This window comes from Abramis brama (assembly GCF_963993115.1).
Source record: "Abramis brama genome assembly, chromosome: 24".
Lineage (NCBI taxonomy): Eukaryota > Metazoa > Chordata > Actinopteri > Cypriniformes > Leuciscidae > Abramis > Abramis brama.
Window position 1 is genome coordinate 24,302,722 of NC_139986.1, and position 19,647 is coordinate 24,322,368.

The window sequence follows — 19,647 nt, forward strand, 5'->3', positions numbered from 1 at the left end:
CATCTACATTAAAACTGTGAGCTATTATGATATTTTATGTTGTTTAATGACAGCTCCATTTAAATGCAGTTTGTCGAGTTATACACACAAGGGGCCATTAAAGGATTTAAATACAAATACACAGTAAAATCCTCGTGAAATGTGGTTGGTTTTTAATAACCTTTATATATATGTAATTACAGATGCACCATATCTCAATGCTTTGCTGCAGGGTTACTAATCATAATTTGGTCTGGATGCTCCAGCTGCGCTAGTGGTGTCGATATTGATCCTGAGGCCACACAAGCACACTATTGATCTCACAGACAGACATTTAATAGACTGAGTTACAAAAAGACAATCACTGCCGCTCAACCAGCAGTATGTGAGCGATTTCTTTTCCAATTGTGAGCGATAATTTTTCATATTCACAATCATATTCTCTTCTGATGTCTATTTTTCCCTAACTGAGGATCAGTGTTTGGGGTAATGCATTACAAGTAACGTGAGTAATGTAATCAGATTACTTTTCCAAGTAACTAGCAAAGTAATGCATTTCTTTTAACATAAAAATATCTGAGTTACTTTTTCAAGTAACGCAAGTTACTTTGTTTTCCCATGTATTGATGGACAGCTCTCCTGTCCCCATGTTGAGAGAAAGCGGTAGTAAGTACGGAGGCATTGTGTCCGCTGTGTAAACATGATGGTTATTGTAGTTTTAGAATAAATGTGAGAATCTCCTCGCTTGCACAAAAACAGATTCAGCATTCATCGAAATGAATAAAATTAATCTCACTTTGCCTTTGCAGCTGACTTTTGATGATCCAATTCAACCATATGATGACACAAAAATGATTTTCGATAAACATCACAGTTGTGTTTCATTTTTTTATTGCTGAAATAATAGTGTTGAACCTACTTCTGCAATCCAGAATGGCAGAAGAGCTGAAATTTCAGAATATATCTGTATCTGAAGTCATTGTTCACACTGTACCACATGTTTCCATCATATAATTGTGTCAGTCACATAGTCAACATTCAATGGAGCTGTAATAGAGAAGTAAAGAGTCTAGTGATGTTGTGAAGAGTTCAAGCCCAAAGTAGAAGAAACAAAAGAAAAGAAGCTATTTTGTCATTTTACAAGTATTAGGCGAACATCAGTTTTGAACGTCCTTTGGACCATCTGAATAAAAGTAGTAAGTAGAACTAGACTAACGCACAAATAAAAGGTTTCAGAAAGAAAAAACTTCCATGAATGATGTATAAATAACATTTTTGTGCTAATGTTTTGATAACGTTATTAAAGACCAGATAACTTTGAACCAACATTACTTACCATTGCTGGAAGAACGTTTGTTCATAACTTAGAGAGAACCTTGCCAGAACGTTATCCAAAGTCCTGAGAAAGATCCCTAATAGCTGGGACAAACAATACAAGACATTTCTGAGACATTTTCATATCATCTCATCCAGCCCTATTTTTGTTTTCTATCTTGCAAAGTACCTTATCCCTTTATAAGACAGAAACCTTTGCAAACGATTCTGTGCATTAGTGAACTGTCCGAACGAATCAAACTGAATTTGGAAACTATTTCAGACTTTTGATCAATAGTGATTCTATCGCTAAGCTTCTGATTCCAAACAGCTGAGAGAAACACGCATGACACGATTGCTGAAATATTACCAGGGGAAATGGTTACCAGGTCATCTGACAAGGACAAGTAATATTTAAGCTGATTACATCACATCAAACCTCATCAAAATGAAAAACATTTCATATTGTTCAGATTCAGAAACAAACTGTCATGTTACCTGACATAGGCCTTACATTCTAAAAGAAAAGGAAATAGCAGTTAGAGATCACCATCACTGAAAATATGCTATATCATCTTTGAAATATATGTTGAATTCATATATAAATGAACACTGGTACAGTGTGCAGAAGAATTACAGTAACTCACACATGAAGGAAGAACAAAGACAAACAGCACCAGCACAACTCTCTCCATCATCAGACAGATCAAACGTACTACTAACAAAGATCCACCTGCTCCCATAAACATGAAACACAGCAGGAAAAAATTTAAATCTGTTTCCCCCTAGATTAAACAGAGAAATATATGTGCAAACATACAGTTGAGGAAACAGTATTAGTCAAAGAAGTCATTCAAGTTACAAGGCATCACCATATGCAATATCACATTGCTTTTTGTTTGATTAGATAACAGTGACTAAAAAATTGTATTTTATTTTTTAAAAACATCCGCCTTCAGGTTGAGGTACATGTGTCTTTTTGAGTATCCAATATGATACATCAGGGCAGGCTTTTGAGGAGCATTTATTGTATTGTATTGCATTGCATTGCATTATGTTTTGCCCACAGTGCTTTGATCATAAAACTAATCATTTACACATGATCTTACCAAGGAATACTATGATTTTCATACATATTTGATGTAAGTAGCCTGTTATACTGTTATAAAAATCTCATTGATTTACATTACAATCAGAATTTCATCTTACTTTTTGGCCATATAAATATTGGTTTAGATAGATATGAGCTATTTTTCTGATAAAATTATTTCATGTTAAGCTTTACAGGGTTAATGGTTGAATGAATATTAAGCAATATATTTGCATTGTTTTAAGAGTAGGTATGGACGTAAAAACAGCCTCAGAACACATTAATATGATGCTGGTAGCGCAATCTGATAAGTAGCATTTTTCACTAGCAATGTGTGCTGTTACATGTTTGTTTTAATAGGGGGTAGTAGCACAAACCGTTAGAACACCGGCTGATGGATTTAATCACAAGACAATTTAGCAAGTATACAGCGCCACCAGCAGGTCGTCAACTAAATCTATGAAGCCAGCTTAACCCTTATCCCACAGAAGACAGCAAGCTCTCTTGGAAAGGAGGAAATCCAATAAAGGTTAACAAAGTTGCAGTAATCCAGAACAGTAGCCTACAAGAACCCAAGCAAGGTGCTTCATTAGTACTAGCTGGGTGGTATATATGACAAGTTTGGACATTTGATAAGATTACCACCACCACATAAGACAAGAAAATACAGACAGAGAAACAGCCTTTACAACCGTGAAGGTTTACCTGTGAAGTCCTTCAGTGGATGCCAAGTCCTCCACAACATTAAAGGTGCAGTAAGAGATTTCTGAGAAAGCTGTTGAAAGCACAGACAGTAAAAGAAATGGACACAGCGACCCCATTGGATTCAACGGAGAAAAGTGAAGTCAATTAGAAGCTCTCACTTCCTGATGGCTGAGCGTACTGCGCAGACTCAAACTGAGCTTGACGACGTAGATGTGACGTGAGCAACCCGTCTGTCTTCTAGTAGCTGTGCCAAGAGAAATCTGAATCATTCCCTTCCGAAACTTGCAGAGACGGAGAGTGTGAGTAGGAGCTGTCCATGAGCTAGGAGCAACTTTTGCTAAGTATTCTGATTAATTATTTTGTCATTTTGCCTCCACGTCCCCCCGATTGCCTGCGAGCGTCTCCTCCTGTCCATACGGTAATCTCTCGACAGAGAGTCGCGTGGTTATGACGCAATCGTTAGCCTATTTTTACAAAAACTGCTTCTATGGGGCCATAACGTAAGATACAAGGTAATGGAGCCTTTTATACATTTTCATGTTTCTTTAGAAATAAATAATGGACAAATGGAGTCTTTAAACACCTCAGATGTAAAGTTATTCGCTGTCAAAGTGACGCCAAAATGAATGGGAGTCAATGGGATGCTAACAGCAGGTGATGGGCTGCTAATCAATGGCGGCGCCCGGGGAAGCTTCAGTTTCCAGTTGATGGATTACCCCCTTGGTTGAAAGTGAATTGGACCAAGCACCAAAACACACATGTAGCCAATCAGCATTAAGGTGCGTGTCCAATCATTAGGGGGGAGGTCCCTGCATAGCCTGTTCGTGAATTTTGGGGTGAGGCTATCAAGATAGTGGTGTGTTTTTTCTGTTAATTCAAATATTCTCCGAAATCAAGAGCATTCAAGTTTAACATCTGCGCAACAGCTCATCTTTCCTGATTTCATTCATGCTGGACACGTATGAGACTTTGTTTAGAGAAAACATTTTTAATAAATTGGTGCACAGTTCTGTATACAGTAACAAATTTTACATATGGTTAACAGATGATCATAAAGTAAAAATCTGTGTTGTCTTGATGGAGGGTTGCAAACAGAATTCTGCTACATTCTTGATAACAACATATAAGAAACATATAAGGTTGTTTTCACACATTACTTGCAAGCCTGTTGCTAATATCCTATTTGCACTATAGCAACTTTCATTTTTGTCTCCAAAACAAATCTTATATTGTTTATAATAATCATAATAAAAGTGTTTTAGTATGCTAGGTTTATCATGAAAGATCTATCCATGTGTCAGGAATGGTCCCTCACCGATCCACCTAATTTGAAACTTAAGCCTATTGATAGATCACATATTATATAAATAAATAAAAGCATTTTCACACAGTGTTTAAAAAAACGGAAAAATGCAACCACTATCTCAAAGAAATCTAAACCATTTTCAGATAATTATAGTACTTCAAATCAATAGAATAAAATCATTATGAAAGGCCTGAAAGTTAAAATGTGGATTTATGTTCTCTAACAATATACATCTACTACAGCTGATGACAGAAGCAAAGCAAAAGAAGGAAAAAATGTAAGTTTGATCTTATATTTCACAGACTTCAGGGCCATCTGGATGTAAATTATCCAATGACCCAACTCTTCCATAAGGTACACGTGCAACATCACATGAAGTGTAATGACAACACTTGACATGCATTGAAATATGAATGCTTCAAATATGAGGCCTTGTGAGAACATTGTTCTTTTACACACAGCTATTATTCCAGGCAATTTTTGTGGTCCAATATACAAAATAAGTTCTTAACACCCTTTCTTATTCTATGTGAACGCGTTTAAATCCAAGCAGCTTATTCTATTGAAAAAAAAAAAAGTCTGTTTGAATTACTAGATTTGCTTAAATTTGAGGGGAGAAAAAAAAACTCAAAATCAAGAGTCAACAATTCTGATAATGGTTTAAAATCACCACTAAAATATCATTCATAGAAAATGGCAAAATTAGTCACAAATATTTTTTTCCTATACCCTTACCAAATGTACAACACAAAAGTAACTGTTAAAATGCTATATATTGTAACATGCTAAATCAAGTATGTGTGCTGTACCTTATTAAATGATACTGCCGATTTGATCTTTACCACATAAAAAAAGAAAACGCTGCTTTCAGTAGTCTTCATGGCAGCACTTTGTAAACGATTAAAGACCTATGAAGCACATTTGGCAATCAACTAAATAAATGGCGTAGAGCCACGACTGAAATTTTGGTGACTAAAAGTGATGATCAGCATCTTCAAGGTTTAAACAGTGTTTCACCCAAAAATGAAAATCTGGTTTTCATTTACTCACGCTCAAGCTGTGGTAGTATGTGGAGGAATATTCATGCAGCTTATTTCCATGTTCATTTTTGGGTGAACTGTTAGACTAATATAATAAAGGTATTTTGGAGACTCTAGTCAAACACAGGGTTTCTGTAGGATAATAGCACCACACTCTTTCACTATCATATCCGTATGATCAAATCATAAACTTTAAGGGGGAGGAGTGTTTCACGGTCCCTCTTTCAAGCGGGTGTGAGCGGAACTGAAAGCTGGAGGTGTTGAAGGGGTTTGACGAGGTAAGACTGGCCCATCATCTGTGATCTGACATTTAGGGTGGGCAGAAATCTGCAAAGTAAGGGTGCTGTAGGGCTTCCTCTGCTGAAATTCGCTGTACTGGATTGCATTTCAGAAGATTCTGCAAACACAGAAAAGTCCAGCTAAACCATGAGGCGTGAAAGCATGAAGTAATTGCTTCCACGATGAGAATATTGTACCTGTAGAAGGTCTCTGCCAGTGCTGCTGAGTTTCGGGACCACATTCACAAGTGATGTAGTAGCTGGGTACATTGGGTACGGCTATCAAAACATCGAAAAGAGACAGGGAAAGGAATGCAGAATAAATGTATGAAAATAAAGCAAGGCCTTCCTAAATAGCCAATTGTTGAGTATTTCTTAAAACTCTAAATTGATTTGGTTTATTTGTACATTCTAACACTTGTTATTGTGTGCAAAATCTAATGACCTGCCCTGTTCTTGCAATGAATGTCTTTGTGCCGGCATTTAGACGAATACATTTTGTACCTTATAATCTGGAAGTTTATTCATAGTCTGCCATTGTTCTTCTGTCGGTGTTCCCAGCAATGTGCCAAAATGTTAAAGTTAATCAGCTCAATGGCAACTTGGCTTGATGTGCCAAGTTTCTACACGCATTGCTTGGCAACTTCATTATATTACTTATAATTACTTTACAACGGAGCCCCTAAAGGGACATGGTGATGGAAAAAAATATGAGATGGGAGGACAAATTATATACAGTATCAATGCTTTTGGGGGTCCCCAAAAAACATTTTTCAGTTGTTTGCGAGTGAGTGCAAAGTTTCTCAGGGGAACAAAAAAAGATTTTAAATACATTTTCCTCATATTTTTTCCACCATCATGTCCCTTTACATACATACACACATAAATGTATATGAATGAGTTCACTCAAAATGAAAATTCTGTCATTAATTACTCACCCTCATGTCGTTCCAAACCCGTAAGACTTTCGTTCATCTTCAGAACATAAATGAAGATCTTTTTGATGAAATTTGAGAGATTTCTGTCCCTCCATTGACAGCAACGCAACTACCACTTTGACGCTTCAAAAAGTTCATAAAGAGATCATAAAACTAATTCATATGAATTGAGAGGTTTAGTCCAAATTTTCCGAAGAGACTCGATCGCTTTATATGATGAACAGATTTAATTTAGGCTTTTATTCACATATAAACACTGATCAGCGAACATAAACAGAAGCTCAACCGAACCTGCTTGACGCATGAGAACAAACCTCTCGCTGAAGCTCAAACATGTCACGAGAATGAACCTCATTGGTTAGTGTCAAGTGGTAGTTGCGTAGTTGACATTGGAGGGACAGAAAGCTCTCAGATCTTCATTTGTTTTCCGAAGATGAACAAAAGTCTTGAAATTACATGAAGGTGAGTAAATGAATATATTATGTATATATAAATTACATTAAAATGTACCATCCTGCACTAGGTAGGTATCAACAATATGAAACGTCAAGATTACAGTTCTATCCAAAAGTATAAACCCAACAAAAATCTAAACAGATCAACTGTTTAAACGGATAAAGGATGTAAAGGATATCTAAAGATCCTCTTTAGCTGGTCGTCCACGTCATTGCCAGGAAATAAGGGCCGTCCTGCATTTGCCAGTTCTAAAAAAACAAACAAAAAAAACACAGAAAACCATATTCACATACTACAAGAAAAGCTTTACTACCAAAAAAAAAAAAAAAAAAAAGTTAAATGGAGCTTTTCCTACCAGCAAATATACACCCTGCAGACCACATGTCGATAGAGGTAGAGTATAGCTTAGCACCAAACAGCACATCCGGTGGCCTGTACCACAACGTCACCACCTGAAGCCAATCAACATGAAGTGAGGAACAGGGAAACGCTGATATAGTCCAAGCTGCATCTGAAGCCGTGAAGCTTACCTCAGCAGAATAACATCGGACAGGAATTCCAAACGCTCTGGCCAAGCCAAAGTCAGCCAACTTCAGTTCACCGTTCTGATGACAACAAAATAATACAGATTTTAAAGTGTTTTTGGGAGTACAGCAGAAATAAAGGAACATGGAGCATTGTTTGGGTTTCACCAACATAATTCAATCTTATAGTCATATATATAACACACACCTGCTACACTAATGATGAATAATGAATATCAAGCACTTTCAGTCATTTACTTACTCTGTTGATGAGCAAATTTTGTGGTTTGAGGTCTCGATGGAGAACATTTCGGCTGTGGCAGAAGGCAAGACCCTTCAATAACTGGTACATAAAGGACTGCAAGGAGAGAATTAAAACGGCATTATCTGATACCTAAAACATTAAACATGCCGTCAAGAGATGCTCTTCCGTGACACATTCTTTTCAGGGCTTTATGCAGATTTAAAAAAACAAATCAAACCTTTACAATCTCTGGATCCAAGTCACCATTACAGCTGTCAAAGTATTTCTTCAAATCCTGTTTGAATGCAAATCATTCTACAAGTTACAAAACACACTGATCTCACAAGACTCGTTCATTCATCAGATCATTGGAAACAGGGTAAATAATGATACAGGAACTTGCTCCTACCTGATCGCAGAACTCAAACACTAATGTGAGCTTCTTATCACTGTGAAGGACATCATGCAACCTACAAGAACAAGTAGCTTTGGTTAGTTAGTTCACCCCAAAAATGAAAATTATCCCATAATTTACTCACCCTCAAGTCATCCTAGGTGTATATGACTTTCTTCTTTCAGCCAAACACAATCAGAGTTATATAAAAAAAAATATCCTGGCTCTTCCAAGCTTTATAATGGGATTAAATGGTATCCTTGTTTTTGAAGACCAAAAAAAACCATCCATCCATCATAAAAGTAATCCATACGGCTCCAGGGGGTTAATAAAGGCCTTCTGACGCGTCAGGTCAGAGGTCACTTTTCCGCCGGAACTAGACTCGCATACGGTCGTTACCGGGAGCTAATGATTATAGATTATAAAGTTATAAATGCAAATACAAAAATGCATCGCTTCACTTCAAAAGGCCTTCATTAGCTTGAAAGAGCCAGGATATTTTTTAATATCACTCCGATTTGGGTTTGGCTGAAAGAAGAAAGTCATATACACCAAGGATGGGTTTGAGGGTGAGTAAATTATGAGATAATTAAAATTTGTGAGTGAACTAGCCCTAATGCATCATAAGACAAACAATTTCTATTTCATCACTATTTATTTATTTATTTATCTATCAATAATTATTTTGAAATGCTTCTTTAAAAAAACACTTGCAACCAACCAAAACCATATTTATATGGTTAAATATATAAAATATGCAAAAATAATAAAAAAGAATACTTATTAATTACATTTATTCTGTATGATGAAATGTTCTAATAATACATACATATATATATATATATATATATAAAATAATAAAACATAATACAAAATAGGAAATATAAATGCAACAAACTCCATGCATGCTGTAAGCTTTAATATACTGAATATGCAAACAAACATACCTTACAATATTTTTATGCTTCAGTTCTTTCAGGAGGCAAATTTCTCGTAAAGCTGAACTTGGAACACCCTGTTGTAGGATTGAAATTTAATGTGACAGTTTGCTTTAATATGACTTGCTTGTGCTTCACATCCCAGTCTTACCTCATCATCATCATCCAGTCTCACTCGTTTGAGGGCCACAATCTCATGTGTTTCTCTGTTTTTAGCTTTGAAAACGGTCCCATATGTACCTGGAGACAAGGTACAAAAATCAAGTAAGCAGAGGGTACAAAACAAGTCAGTCTGACTTCGAGGCATGAATTAGAAAAATCACTGTAGAAATAAGATAAATTGGCAAAACGTCAATAAGAATAAAACAAAATCTCAAATGGACATGGCCTAGCAGCAAAACATGTCTTTAAATTGTCAGGCAGAATAAGTTTAAAATAATACTTATATTGTGTATAATCTCGCATACAATGTTGTCACGATGTAACCGTTACTTTTCTCAGCAAACTTCAGAACAGACCAATCACTGTCCTTTTTGATAAATAGATGAGGATTTAAAAAAAAAAAAGATTTACTAACTAAAGATTCTTGCCGCAGATTTGATCTATAACTCAAGTACTCATTCGATTAAATTAGCCTACTATATATTTAAATTAGTATATTTTTTCAGTGTGTAAAATCTCGCCAAGAATTACCAATAATAATCGTTCTGCGATTTGATTTGAATGTTGTCAAAGTGGGCTGTGTCTGAAATCGCATGCTCTCTTGAGTAGGTACTTATTCTGAATAATTACTTCACAACCACTAAAAAAATTATGTTCTATATAGTATGAATGTGTGTCGTATGCATGCATCCCAAATCGCATACTTCCCTACTATATAGTAGGCAAAAAAACAGTATGTGACAACATAAGTATTTACTAATTCACAGTACTCATAAAATAGTTGGCAAAAAGTACTTGACCCACTACTTCAGGCGAGATGCTGAAGTGATGCAACTGACGGTCACATGATAATGACAACATGGCGAATATAGTACGTCCAGATTACATTTATACCACACACATTCATACTATACAGATTATGTTTTTAGTGGTCGTGAAGTAATTACTTATTCAGAATAAGTACATACTCAAGCAAGTATGCGATTTCTGACACAGCCATAATCCGGATGTACTACATCTGCCATGTTGTCATTATCATGTCAGTTGCATCGCTTCACTGCCATTCATAAATCCTCTCCCGTGGCCTCATGGGATAGTAAAGTGTCCATCATCGTATGCACACTTCAGAATCTCGCCGGAAGTGGTAGGTCATCCGAGTACTTTTTTATGCGTACTGTGAATTCGGACATACTTCTTTTGTGTTGACACATATTTTTTTCGCCCACTATATAGTAGGGAAGTAAGTTATGTAATTTCGGATGCAGACTTTGAGCCTCCATGCGCCCCCTGGAGGAAGAAACACTTATGCCTCATAGGAATCAGCTACTAACTAACATTTGCAGCTCAGTAAGAATCAAAGAAAAGCTGCTAATGATACTGCTATGAATGAACGATCAGTTTGAGTCGAAATAATCAGTGCAACCCCTCCATTTCTCTGAACAATAGCGATGGCATCATTTAACAGGTGCGCAAATGCCGTTTTGATTTATTTAAAGCCAAGTGCATCCTCTCAATAGCTCAGTATGAGCTTGCTAGCTCTAGCTTAGGCTTTAATCTCAACACACGTTTACGAAGGCATAATTCACAGCACTGTCAGACGCTTTAAGCTCTATAACAGCAAACCTTCATGATTGTTAATACTCTATAAATCTCCAATGCAGATAACGTTACAGACATTCAGGCCAGACAATCCATAAACGTTACTCACCCTCTCCTATCTTCTCCAACTTCTCATACTTTTGCATGGTTTTAGCCAGCTACAATAGCTTTTAAATAAAGCGTCCTGGCTCCTTAATTTCCTACGTTTTAAAATAAATAATACGGTTTAAATAATACAGCTGATTACTGTCGTTTTTTTTATCAACAAGGGGCGTAGTACGCAACATGAAGAGAGCAATAAGGGTTTCAAGATGGCGACTTACTGAGTCACACTTCAAAATAAAAGTATCGTTTGTAAACGGCCTTCTGGGTGGATAATAAATACTTTAAACTGCAATAAAAATTCAATAAAACATTTTAGTTTAATATTTCATCATTTATTAAACATTCGTTAAACATATTTTCTAACAGACAAAATAAAGAGTAAAGGGAATGCAGGAAGAAAATACTTATTTACTTTTATTATACCCCAATTTTCATGGAAGACAGGATTGATAAATAATACATCTTTCAAAATAAAATGTACATCTCACTTTATTGAAACCTTTTCATTTAAAAAAGATTAAAATACTTAAAATATCAGTCTAGAGTTTGGGGAAATAAAACAGTTTTTAAAAACAGCATGGCTACCATTACACAACACTGTCATTATTGTATGATACATAAAACTCAAAACACAGAATATTCACTAAAACCCATTTGCTATGGCAGTGCACCAAATTAAATTTCATCTTTAAAACAATTAAAAAATGTAAATAACTTCAGATAAAAAAAGATTTAAAATAACTGGTAGTGAAATATGCTCAGTAATACAGTATTTTATTTGTGACCATCTGACCGTTGTCTCTTTATAAGTTCAGCATACAGCCCTCCTTTGCTCAGTAAATCCAGGTGTGTTCCAGCCTTTGAAAACATAAATAATAAAACAAACATTAAACATCACAGGTTTCAGGCTTTCAGTATGCAAGTACATTCTTTGTAAATCCGTCCTAACCTCAACAATACGTCCATTGCTCATGACACAGATGAGATCAGCCGCCTGTATGGTGCTGAGACGGTGAGCGATGATCAGAACGGTGCGACCCGTTGTGGCTCTGTCCAAAGCCTCCTGAACCACACGCTCAGACTCCGCATCCAGCGCACTGGTGGCCTCATCCAGAATCAAGATGCTGGGTTTTTTTATCAGGGCACGAGCGATTGCGATCCGCTGCTTTTGGCCCCCAGATAGAGTGACTCCACGTTCACCTAAAAATATATGAAAATTAATTTATTGTATTGTAAAAATGTATTTTATTTGAGAAACTGAAGAAAAAGTTATTTTATTCACACTTCAAAATTACATCTTTCATCTCACTTTATTGAAACTTTTTCCTTTAAAAAGAAAGTATTAAAATACTTTCAGTCTAGAGTTTGGGGAAATAAAACAGTGTTTATTTTATTTCAGAAAACTGAAGTCATTTTATTTTCGAATTTAGTTTCTGATTTAGTTTTTAACCGTGCTTACCAACCACGGTGTTGTATCCATCTGGGAATCCTGTGATGAAATTATGAGCATTGGCTTGTTTGGCAGCAGACGTGACCTCAGCGTCTGTTGCACTGGGTTTTCCAAACCTGATATTCTCCATCACAGAGGTTCCAAAAAGAACAGGTTCCTGTGATAAGGACAAAAAAGAATGATAAAACTGGTGTTTAATCTATTTCACACATATATAACAAACTGAAGCAGAAACATTAGAGTGAAGCAAGGACCAGAATAATATGAACCTGACTGATGAACCCAATGACGTGTCCTCTTAACCAGGACGGGTCCAGTGTTCTGATGTCCAGCCCATCCAGCATTACCACTCCACTGCTGGGGTCATAGAACCGCTCCAGTAAGGCGGCCACTGTGGATTTGCCTGAATTTAGAGGTAAATAAATGAAAATTAATTAAATTAAAATAAATTAAATATAATAATAATAATAACAACAACAACAATAATATATTCACATGCGATGGGTGCGATTATTTGTATGTTGTGTTTCTGTGATAGATGCTTTTTTTTTTTTTTTAAGTAAAAAGACAGACAGATGAAGAGATAGACAGACAGGTGGATAGATAGATAGATAGATAGATAGATAGATAGATAGATAGATAGATAGATAGATAGATAGATAGATAGATAGATAGATAGGTGGATAGATAGACAGACAGACAGACAGACAGACAGACAGACAGACAGACAGACAGATAGATAGATAGATAGATAGATAGATAGATAGATAGATAGATAGATAGATAGATAGATAGACAGACAGACAGACAGACAGACAGATAGATAGATAGATAGGTGGATAGATAGATAGATAGATAGATAGATAGATAGATAGATAGATAGATAGATAGATAGATAGACAGACAGACAGACAGACAGACAGGAAGACAGGCGGATAGATAGATAGATAGATAGATAGATAGATAGATAGATAGATAGATAGATAGATAGATAGATAGATAGACAGACATCTTACCTCCGCCTGACTCTCCAACGATAGCCACAGTTTTACAGGGAGGCAGAGTCAGGTTGAAGTTTTTAAGGATCTGGTTTCCAGGTCTTGTTGGGTAACTGAAAAACATGCCGGAAACATCAAATAACAGAGAATGGAACTTTTCAGATTAAATAGTCTAAATAGTCTTGTCATGTCTGCATGAGGCCTACCTGAAGTCGATGTTCATGAAGTCAACTCTTCCAGTCAGAGACTTGAGAGGAATACGACCTCCTCCAGTGAGTGGAACGCTGGGCTCTAGAGTCAAGTACTCAAACACACGGGCCCCTGCACTCATACCCCGAACCATCTGACACAAAACACTCGTCAATATATATATATATATATATATATATATATATATATATATATATATATATATATATATATATATATATACAGTGAGGAAAATAAGTATTTGAACACCCTGCAATTTTGCAAGTTCTCCCACTTGGAAATCATGGAGGGGTCTGAAATTGTCATCGTAGGTGCATGTCCACTGTGAGAGACATAATCTAAAAAAAAAAAATCCAGAAATCACAAAATATGATTTTTTAACTATTTATTTGTATGATACAGCTGCAAATAAGTATTTGAACACCTGTCTATCAGCTAGAATTTTGACCCTCAAAGACCTGTTTTCAACTAACGACCAATCAGAGCGCAGGACCAGGAAGTGAATGGGTTCATGGAGGTAAGTGGGGCTCAGAGGAAGGGGGCTCGCCGGCACACACAAACACAAAACAACCCCCTGAAACTCTCAAAAGACACATCAAACAGAGGGGAGGGCAGAGCCGAACAGCAGGGATGGAGTGTTTGTAAAGAACAGAGAGAGAGAGAGAGAGAGAGAGAGAGAGAGAGAGAGAGAGAGAGAGAGAGAGAGAGAGACAGAGAGAGAGAGAGAGAGAGAGAGAGAGAGAGAGAGGCAGGAAGAAAGAAAGAAACAGAGGGGGAGTGTTTGCAATGAGACTGTGTCCATGCAAGATCTCACCTCGTGGGGTCTCAATGATCCTAAGAAAGGTGAGAAATCAGCCCAGAACTACACGGGAGGAGCTGGTCAATGACCTGAAAAGAGCTGGTCAAACCTGGTGAAAAACTACAGGAAACGTTTGACCTCTGTAATTGCAAACAAAGGCTACTGTACCAAATATTAACATTGATTTTCTCAGGTGTTCAAATACTTATTTGCAGCTGTATCATACAAGTAAACAGTTAAAAAATCATACATTGTGATTTCTGGATTTTTTTTTTTAGATTATGTCTCTCACAGTGGACATGCACCTGCGATGACAATTTCAGACCCCTCCATGATTTCTAAGTGGGAGAACTTGCAAAATAGCAGGGTGTTCAAATACTTATTTTCCTCACTGTATATATATATATATATATATATATATATATATATAGGTTACATACAATATGTAAAGTAAAGTGTCTTCCACTCACCTGTCCAAACAGAATAGAAATGCTGGCAAGAGATCTAAAGAGACAGATGTAAGGTGATTCTGTTACATGTGTTTTTAGTGTGGTTTGACATTATAGATACTTTTGTTTCTTCTATATTATGTGCAAACAAAAAAATCACCTCTGAACTGTTTGAGAGGCGACCAAAAATGACATTAGATCACCAGGTGACATGTCATTACGGGCCATCAAAGACCCACCAGCAAATATAGTTCCTAGAACAATGCCTGTTGAATAAGGAAAATATTGAACAGCTCTAGTTCATGTAGTAATTGGATGCAAATCAGTAAAACATGCATAATTACTCACAGTTCAGGACAATATTAGACAGGCCCTGAAATACGGCAATTCCTGTGCCCAACGTTTCGTTCATGGCAGCTGATTTCTGGACCTCGGCGGCAAACATCCTGTGAGAGAATGGGTTATATCAGAACTGTTCGATTTTGATGAATAATAAAGAGCTTTTAGTTTTAAATTCCAAAAAATAATAATGATCAAAAAAGACCATACACTGGAAGAGATGTCTGTAACTTACAGGAAAAAAACCTGTATAAATATTATAATAAAAACCTGGGTAACACTTTAATTTAAGGTGAAGTAGTTACATGTACTTACTATAGTAATAACAGTAAATTATGCATAATGACAAGTAACTAACCCTAAATCAAATGCCATCCCATGAGACCATAATAACATTTTACAGTGTAGTATTATCAACAATTCCACAGAACTCAATAGTTTCCTCTCAAAATTAACAGAAAATGTGGAAAAAAAGTCTAGATTCTGAAGTCGTACTCTAGTTCTCGATCCTCCATGGCAAAAGCCCTCACTGTTCGTACGTTACCAAGAGCCTCGTCGGCCACTCCTGTAGCTTTAGCAACCTAAAAGAGGAAAAAGGGTTTAGCATTTAGCAGTTAGCATAGAAAGAGTCGCTAAAACTAAACTCTTCTCCATCAGTGTCGTTACCTGTTCCTGCGCTTTCCGTGAAAGTTTACGGAGAAAAGAACCGATGAGAGCACCAGCCCCCACGAGACATGGAAGAACGACCACAGTGAGACCCGTGAGCTTGGGGGAGATGACGTACAGCGAGACAAAACAGCCCACGGTCTGTGTGGCACTTCGCAAACCCTGTAAAACACAACACATAATCAGATGACTGTGATATAGCTGCACATTCTCCCTGGGACTTTTTAGATGCACTTGCTCATAACATTTGCTCCTTGATTATTGAAAATGGTTTGTTACTTGTGCCAAATATTATAATTTAAAGGGATTTTGTTTTGTTTTTGGGCTCTACTAGAATAGGTTTTCATGCTTGAATGTTCAAAAAACATAATATTTTTCACATATTTTACATTGTTGCAGCACCTCTCTTCCCAGTCTGTCAGTAACGCTCTGTTTAGTTCCTGTCTCTATGAAGCCCCTTCTTCTGAAAAGCACACTGTGCTCTGATTGGTCGGCTGTACCAGTGTGTTGTGATTGGTCAACCACTTTGAGTGTGTTTTGGAAATGTTCCGCCTCTTACCATAACCGTGAGTTTCAACACACTATTAACTAACTCAACCAGGCCTCGTCCCTTTATTTTGCGTATATAACGCCAGGCCTTGGCCAGGAATTATTTAATTGAGAAATAATGTGACATGTTCGTTCCTGGAAGAAAACTCAAGACTACAATGGAGACGTTTCAGGGAGTTCAGAAACAGTGCGCACTGATATAAACAATAACTTTGTGCTTTGGAGTGACATTTTTCATGCTCAAACAGCAACTTACACACAAAAGATAGTTGAAAGAGTCAAAAGAAAACACATATAGGACACCTTTAAAGGTGATGCAAAAGCATGCATTTCATGCAAACCACACAATAGCCAAATAATGCATAAAAACTGGTGTATAAAACATCCTACCTGAGAAATAACCAGCTTGAAGGAAGATTTAAACTCCTGGATGTCTGACGTGAGGCGATTAACCAGCTGCCCAGTCTTGTTTGCATCAAAAAACGCAACATCTTGTCTGTAACATGACATTTACACAAGATAATTAGAATTATGAGTGCCCCTTCAGCAAATATAGCACATTTGTACTTTAATTCCTTTAAAAAAAAGTACAAACCTAAGCAAAGACATGAAGAGAGTTGTTCTCATGTCAGCAGCCACTCTCTCTCCAACTCTAGACAGTAGAATGATGTAGCCACTGGTCAACAGACCCTGAAGAACAAATAAACAACAGATTTTACATATACACTACCATTAAAAAGTTTAGGGTTGGTTACATTTTGTAATGTTTTTGAAAGAAGTCTCTTCTGCTCACCAAGGCTGCATTTATTTGATCAAAAATACATTAAAACAGTAAAACTGTGAAATATTATTACAATTTAAAATAACTGTTTTCTATTTGAATATATTTTAAAATGTCATTTATTCCTGTGATCAAAGCTGAATTTTCAGCATCATTACTCCAGTCTTCAGTGTCACATGATCCTTCAGAAATCATTCTAATATGCAGATTTGATGCTCAAGAAACATTTCTGATTATCATCAATGATGAAAACAGTTGTGCTGCTTCATATTTTTATGGAAACCTTAATACATTTTTTCAGGATTCTTTGATAAATAGAAAGTTCAAAAGAAATGTATGTGAAATAGAAATCTTTTGTAACATTTTAAATGTCTTTACTGTCACTTTTTATCAATTTAATGTATCCTTGCTGAATAAAAAGGTTTAATTTCTTTCAAAAATCTTACTGACGCCAAACATTTGAATGCTATTGTAATAGTGAGAGTTTTTATAATAATCAGAAGTAAGTCAAATGTTGCTCATAGAGTTTCAATATGTGACCTAAAGTACCTGTAAACCATACAGTCCAAGCAGCTTCATTGCAGGCGCTTGAATATCTCTCACGTAGTGACCGGTTTGTTCTCTCATGTGGCGGGCGACGACATTCACCAGATCCCCCAAAATCAGAGGAATCTGAATATTAAGGGCTGCTGCTCCAAACGCAAGCTGAAAGAGAACATTATATGATTTAAAAAAATTAGCCAAAAAGGATATTAAATTCAATTTAGCATAAGTACAAATAGTTAAAATGTTTACTGACGATAACGGCTCCTATTAGAGCAAGAAGTTGGGGTCGAACAAACTCCCACAGGACGGCCCAGCTGAATTCAGGAATCTTCTCTTTCACCTGAACTTCCACTGGGAAATTATTGTTCACATCTGCTTCACAATGAGCTACAGTACTAAGCAAGCGTGCTGTCACTGTCAAAGCAGCTGGTCCTAAAATGAGTTTCAGAGTGACGTTTGGTGTCCTCGGCTGCCGTCTGGATGCTAGACGGAGAACTTTTTGAGCTTGTCTCCATATGCGAACAGGAGCACTGACAGTGAACTGTGTGAATGGGATTTGTGAACCGCTCCATGGTACTGTGTGCTGGCCACGTCTACAATACAAGAGATAAAGGAAAAGGACAGTATGAAAAAAGTGCACTTTGTAATCATGTCAAATCATTGGTTTTACTTTAAAGTAAGTTTTAAATCAACGTGGTTGTTGTGCTTTAAAGTATACTTATTCTGAAGTGTTGACTAACATACTAAATCAGTTCCTGATTATAATTTTAAATGTGTGTTATTTGATATTACATTTAAAGATAATATATTTTAAATGCATTCAATTGTAACTTCATAAATTACAAATATATTTAAATACATGACTGCATTTTATTTAGTTTACCATAATGCTTAGCGGTACACTTTCACAATGTTTCAAAGACAATAGAAGTTATAATGAAATTACATTTAAAGATGTACTTAAATATGTTAAAAAGCACTCTTAAGTTCAACTAATTGCATTTAATATAAATTTAAATATATATTTTTCAACTGCACAAATGCAATTACTTGTCCGAAGACACTACATTCAGTTCGCACTTATACATATATAACTATATTATTTTAAAGTATATTTTTCCATAATAAGTACTCTTTCATAATAAGTATGCTAAAGTGTACTTGTTTTTCACAAGGGACATACCACGATTATTACGCAATATTTTTCTTAGTAAAGGCCATTTGAATCACCTTTGACGTGTATACATAACATACTTCTATATGTCAACAAAAGCAACGTCTACTTGATGACAGACCACCTCGTGACTTCAACCAGATCAACATGGAAATTAATGTGCTGTGTAGACAGTTAGTTTCAAGCTAAAATAATAAATATAGAGAAATATTGTGTACCTATTGAGGTGGTGGATCAAGAAATCTCTTGTTTTTTGGGAGCTCAAAAGTCGATCAGACGTGACAGTGCCGCGTGTCAATCGACTGCAACGTGCAAAATGAAACATGTTTTAGTAGTGTTTTATAATGACAGCAGGAAAAAGAAAGAAAGATTTTTCATGAAACTAAATGCACTCAAGGATTAACATGTAGGCCGCCATGTTTACGCAATCCCAGCGTGACCACGCTTGCCCTATACGTCATCGCTGCGTAAATATACGTTGGCTTGTTTTATTGAACTTTTTACATACATAAATATCGTAGTGTATATGACAATTTGCCATTATATCAATGTGGTTATTTTTAATAACTTGGCTTTTGTTTTATTCGGTATTTATTTTAGTCTGAAAATTGTGT

General features: G+C 36.2%; 2 protein-coding genes across 2 annotated transcripts; both read right to left on the minus strand.

The window, feature by feature from the left end:
- Positions 1-4,587: 4,587 nt before the first annotated feature.
- cdk5 (cyclin dependent kinase 5) lies at positions 4,588-11,298 on the minus strand. The gene is made up of 12 exons (XM_084103499.1): positions 11,077-11,298; positions 9,358-9,446; positions 9,216-9,283; positions 8,284-8,344; positions 8,113-8,169; positions 7,893-7,988; positions 7,637-7,711; positions 7,462-7,558; positions 7,285-7,354; positions 6,217-6,277; positions 5,911-5,991; positions 4,588-5,831 (listed from the first exon to the last, which is right to left on the minus strand). The coding sequence occupies exons 1-12, from the start codon at positions 11,111-11,113 to the stop codon at positions 5,745-5,747; spliced, it is 879 nt and encodes a 292-aa protein (XP_083959625.1). The 5' UTR covers positions 11,114-11,298; the 3' UTR covers positions 4,588-5,744.
- Positions 11,299-11,382: 84 nt separating this feature from the next.
- Positions 11,383-19,470, minus strand: abcb8 (ATP-binding cassette, sub-family B (MDR/TAP), member 8). Its single transcript, XM_084103231.1, has 16 exons — positions 19,252-19,470; positions 18,113-18,452; positions 17,863-18,018; positions 17,128-17,222; positions 16,923-17,028; positions 15,984-16,145; positions 15,813-15,898; positions 15,327-15,424; positions 15,139-15,244; positions 15,000-15,033; positions 13,727-13,863; positions 13,539-13,633; positions 12,792-12,925; positions 12,532-12,679; positions 12,022-12,272; positions 11,383-11,930 (listed from the first exon to the last, which is right to left on the minus strand). Exons 1-16 carry the CDS (start codon positions 19,356-19,358, stop codon positions 11,847-11,849), a joined length of 2,139 nt encoding a protein of 712 aa, XP_083959357.1. The 5' UTR covers positions 19,359-19,470; the 3' UTR covers positions 11,383-11,846.
- Between the last annotated feature and the right edge of the window lie 177 nt (positions 19,471-19,647).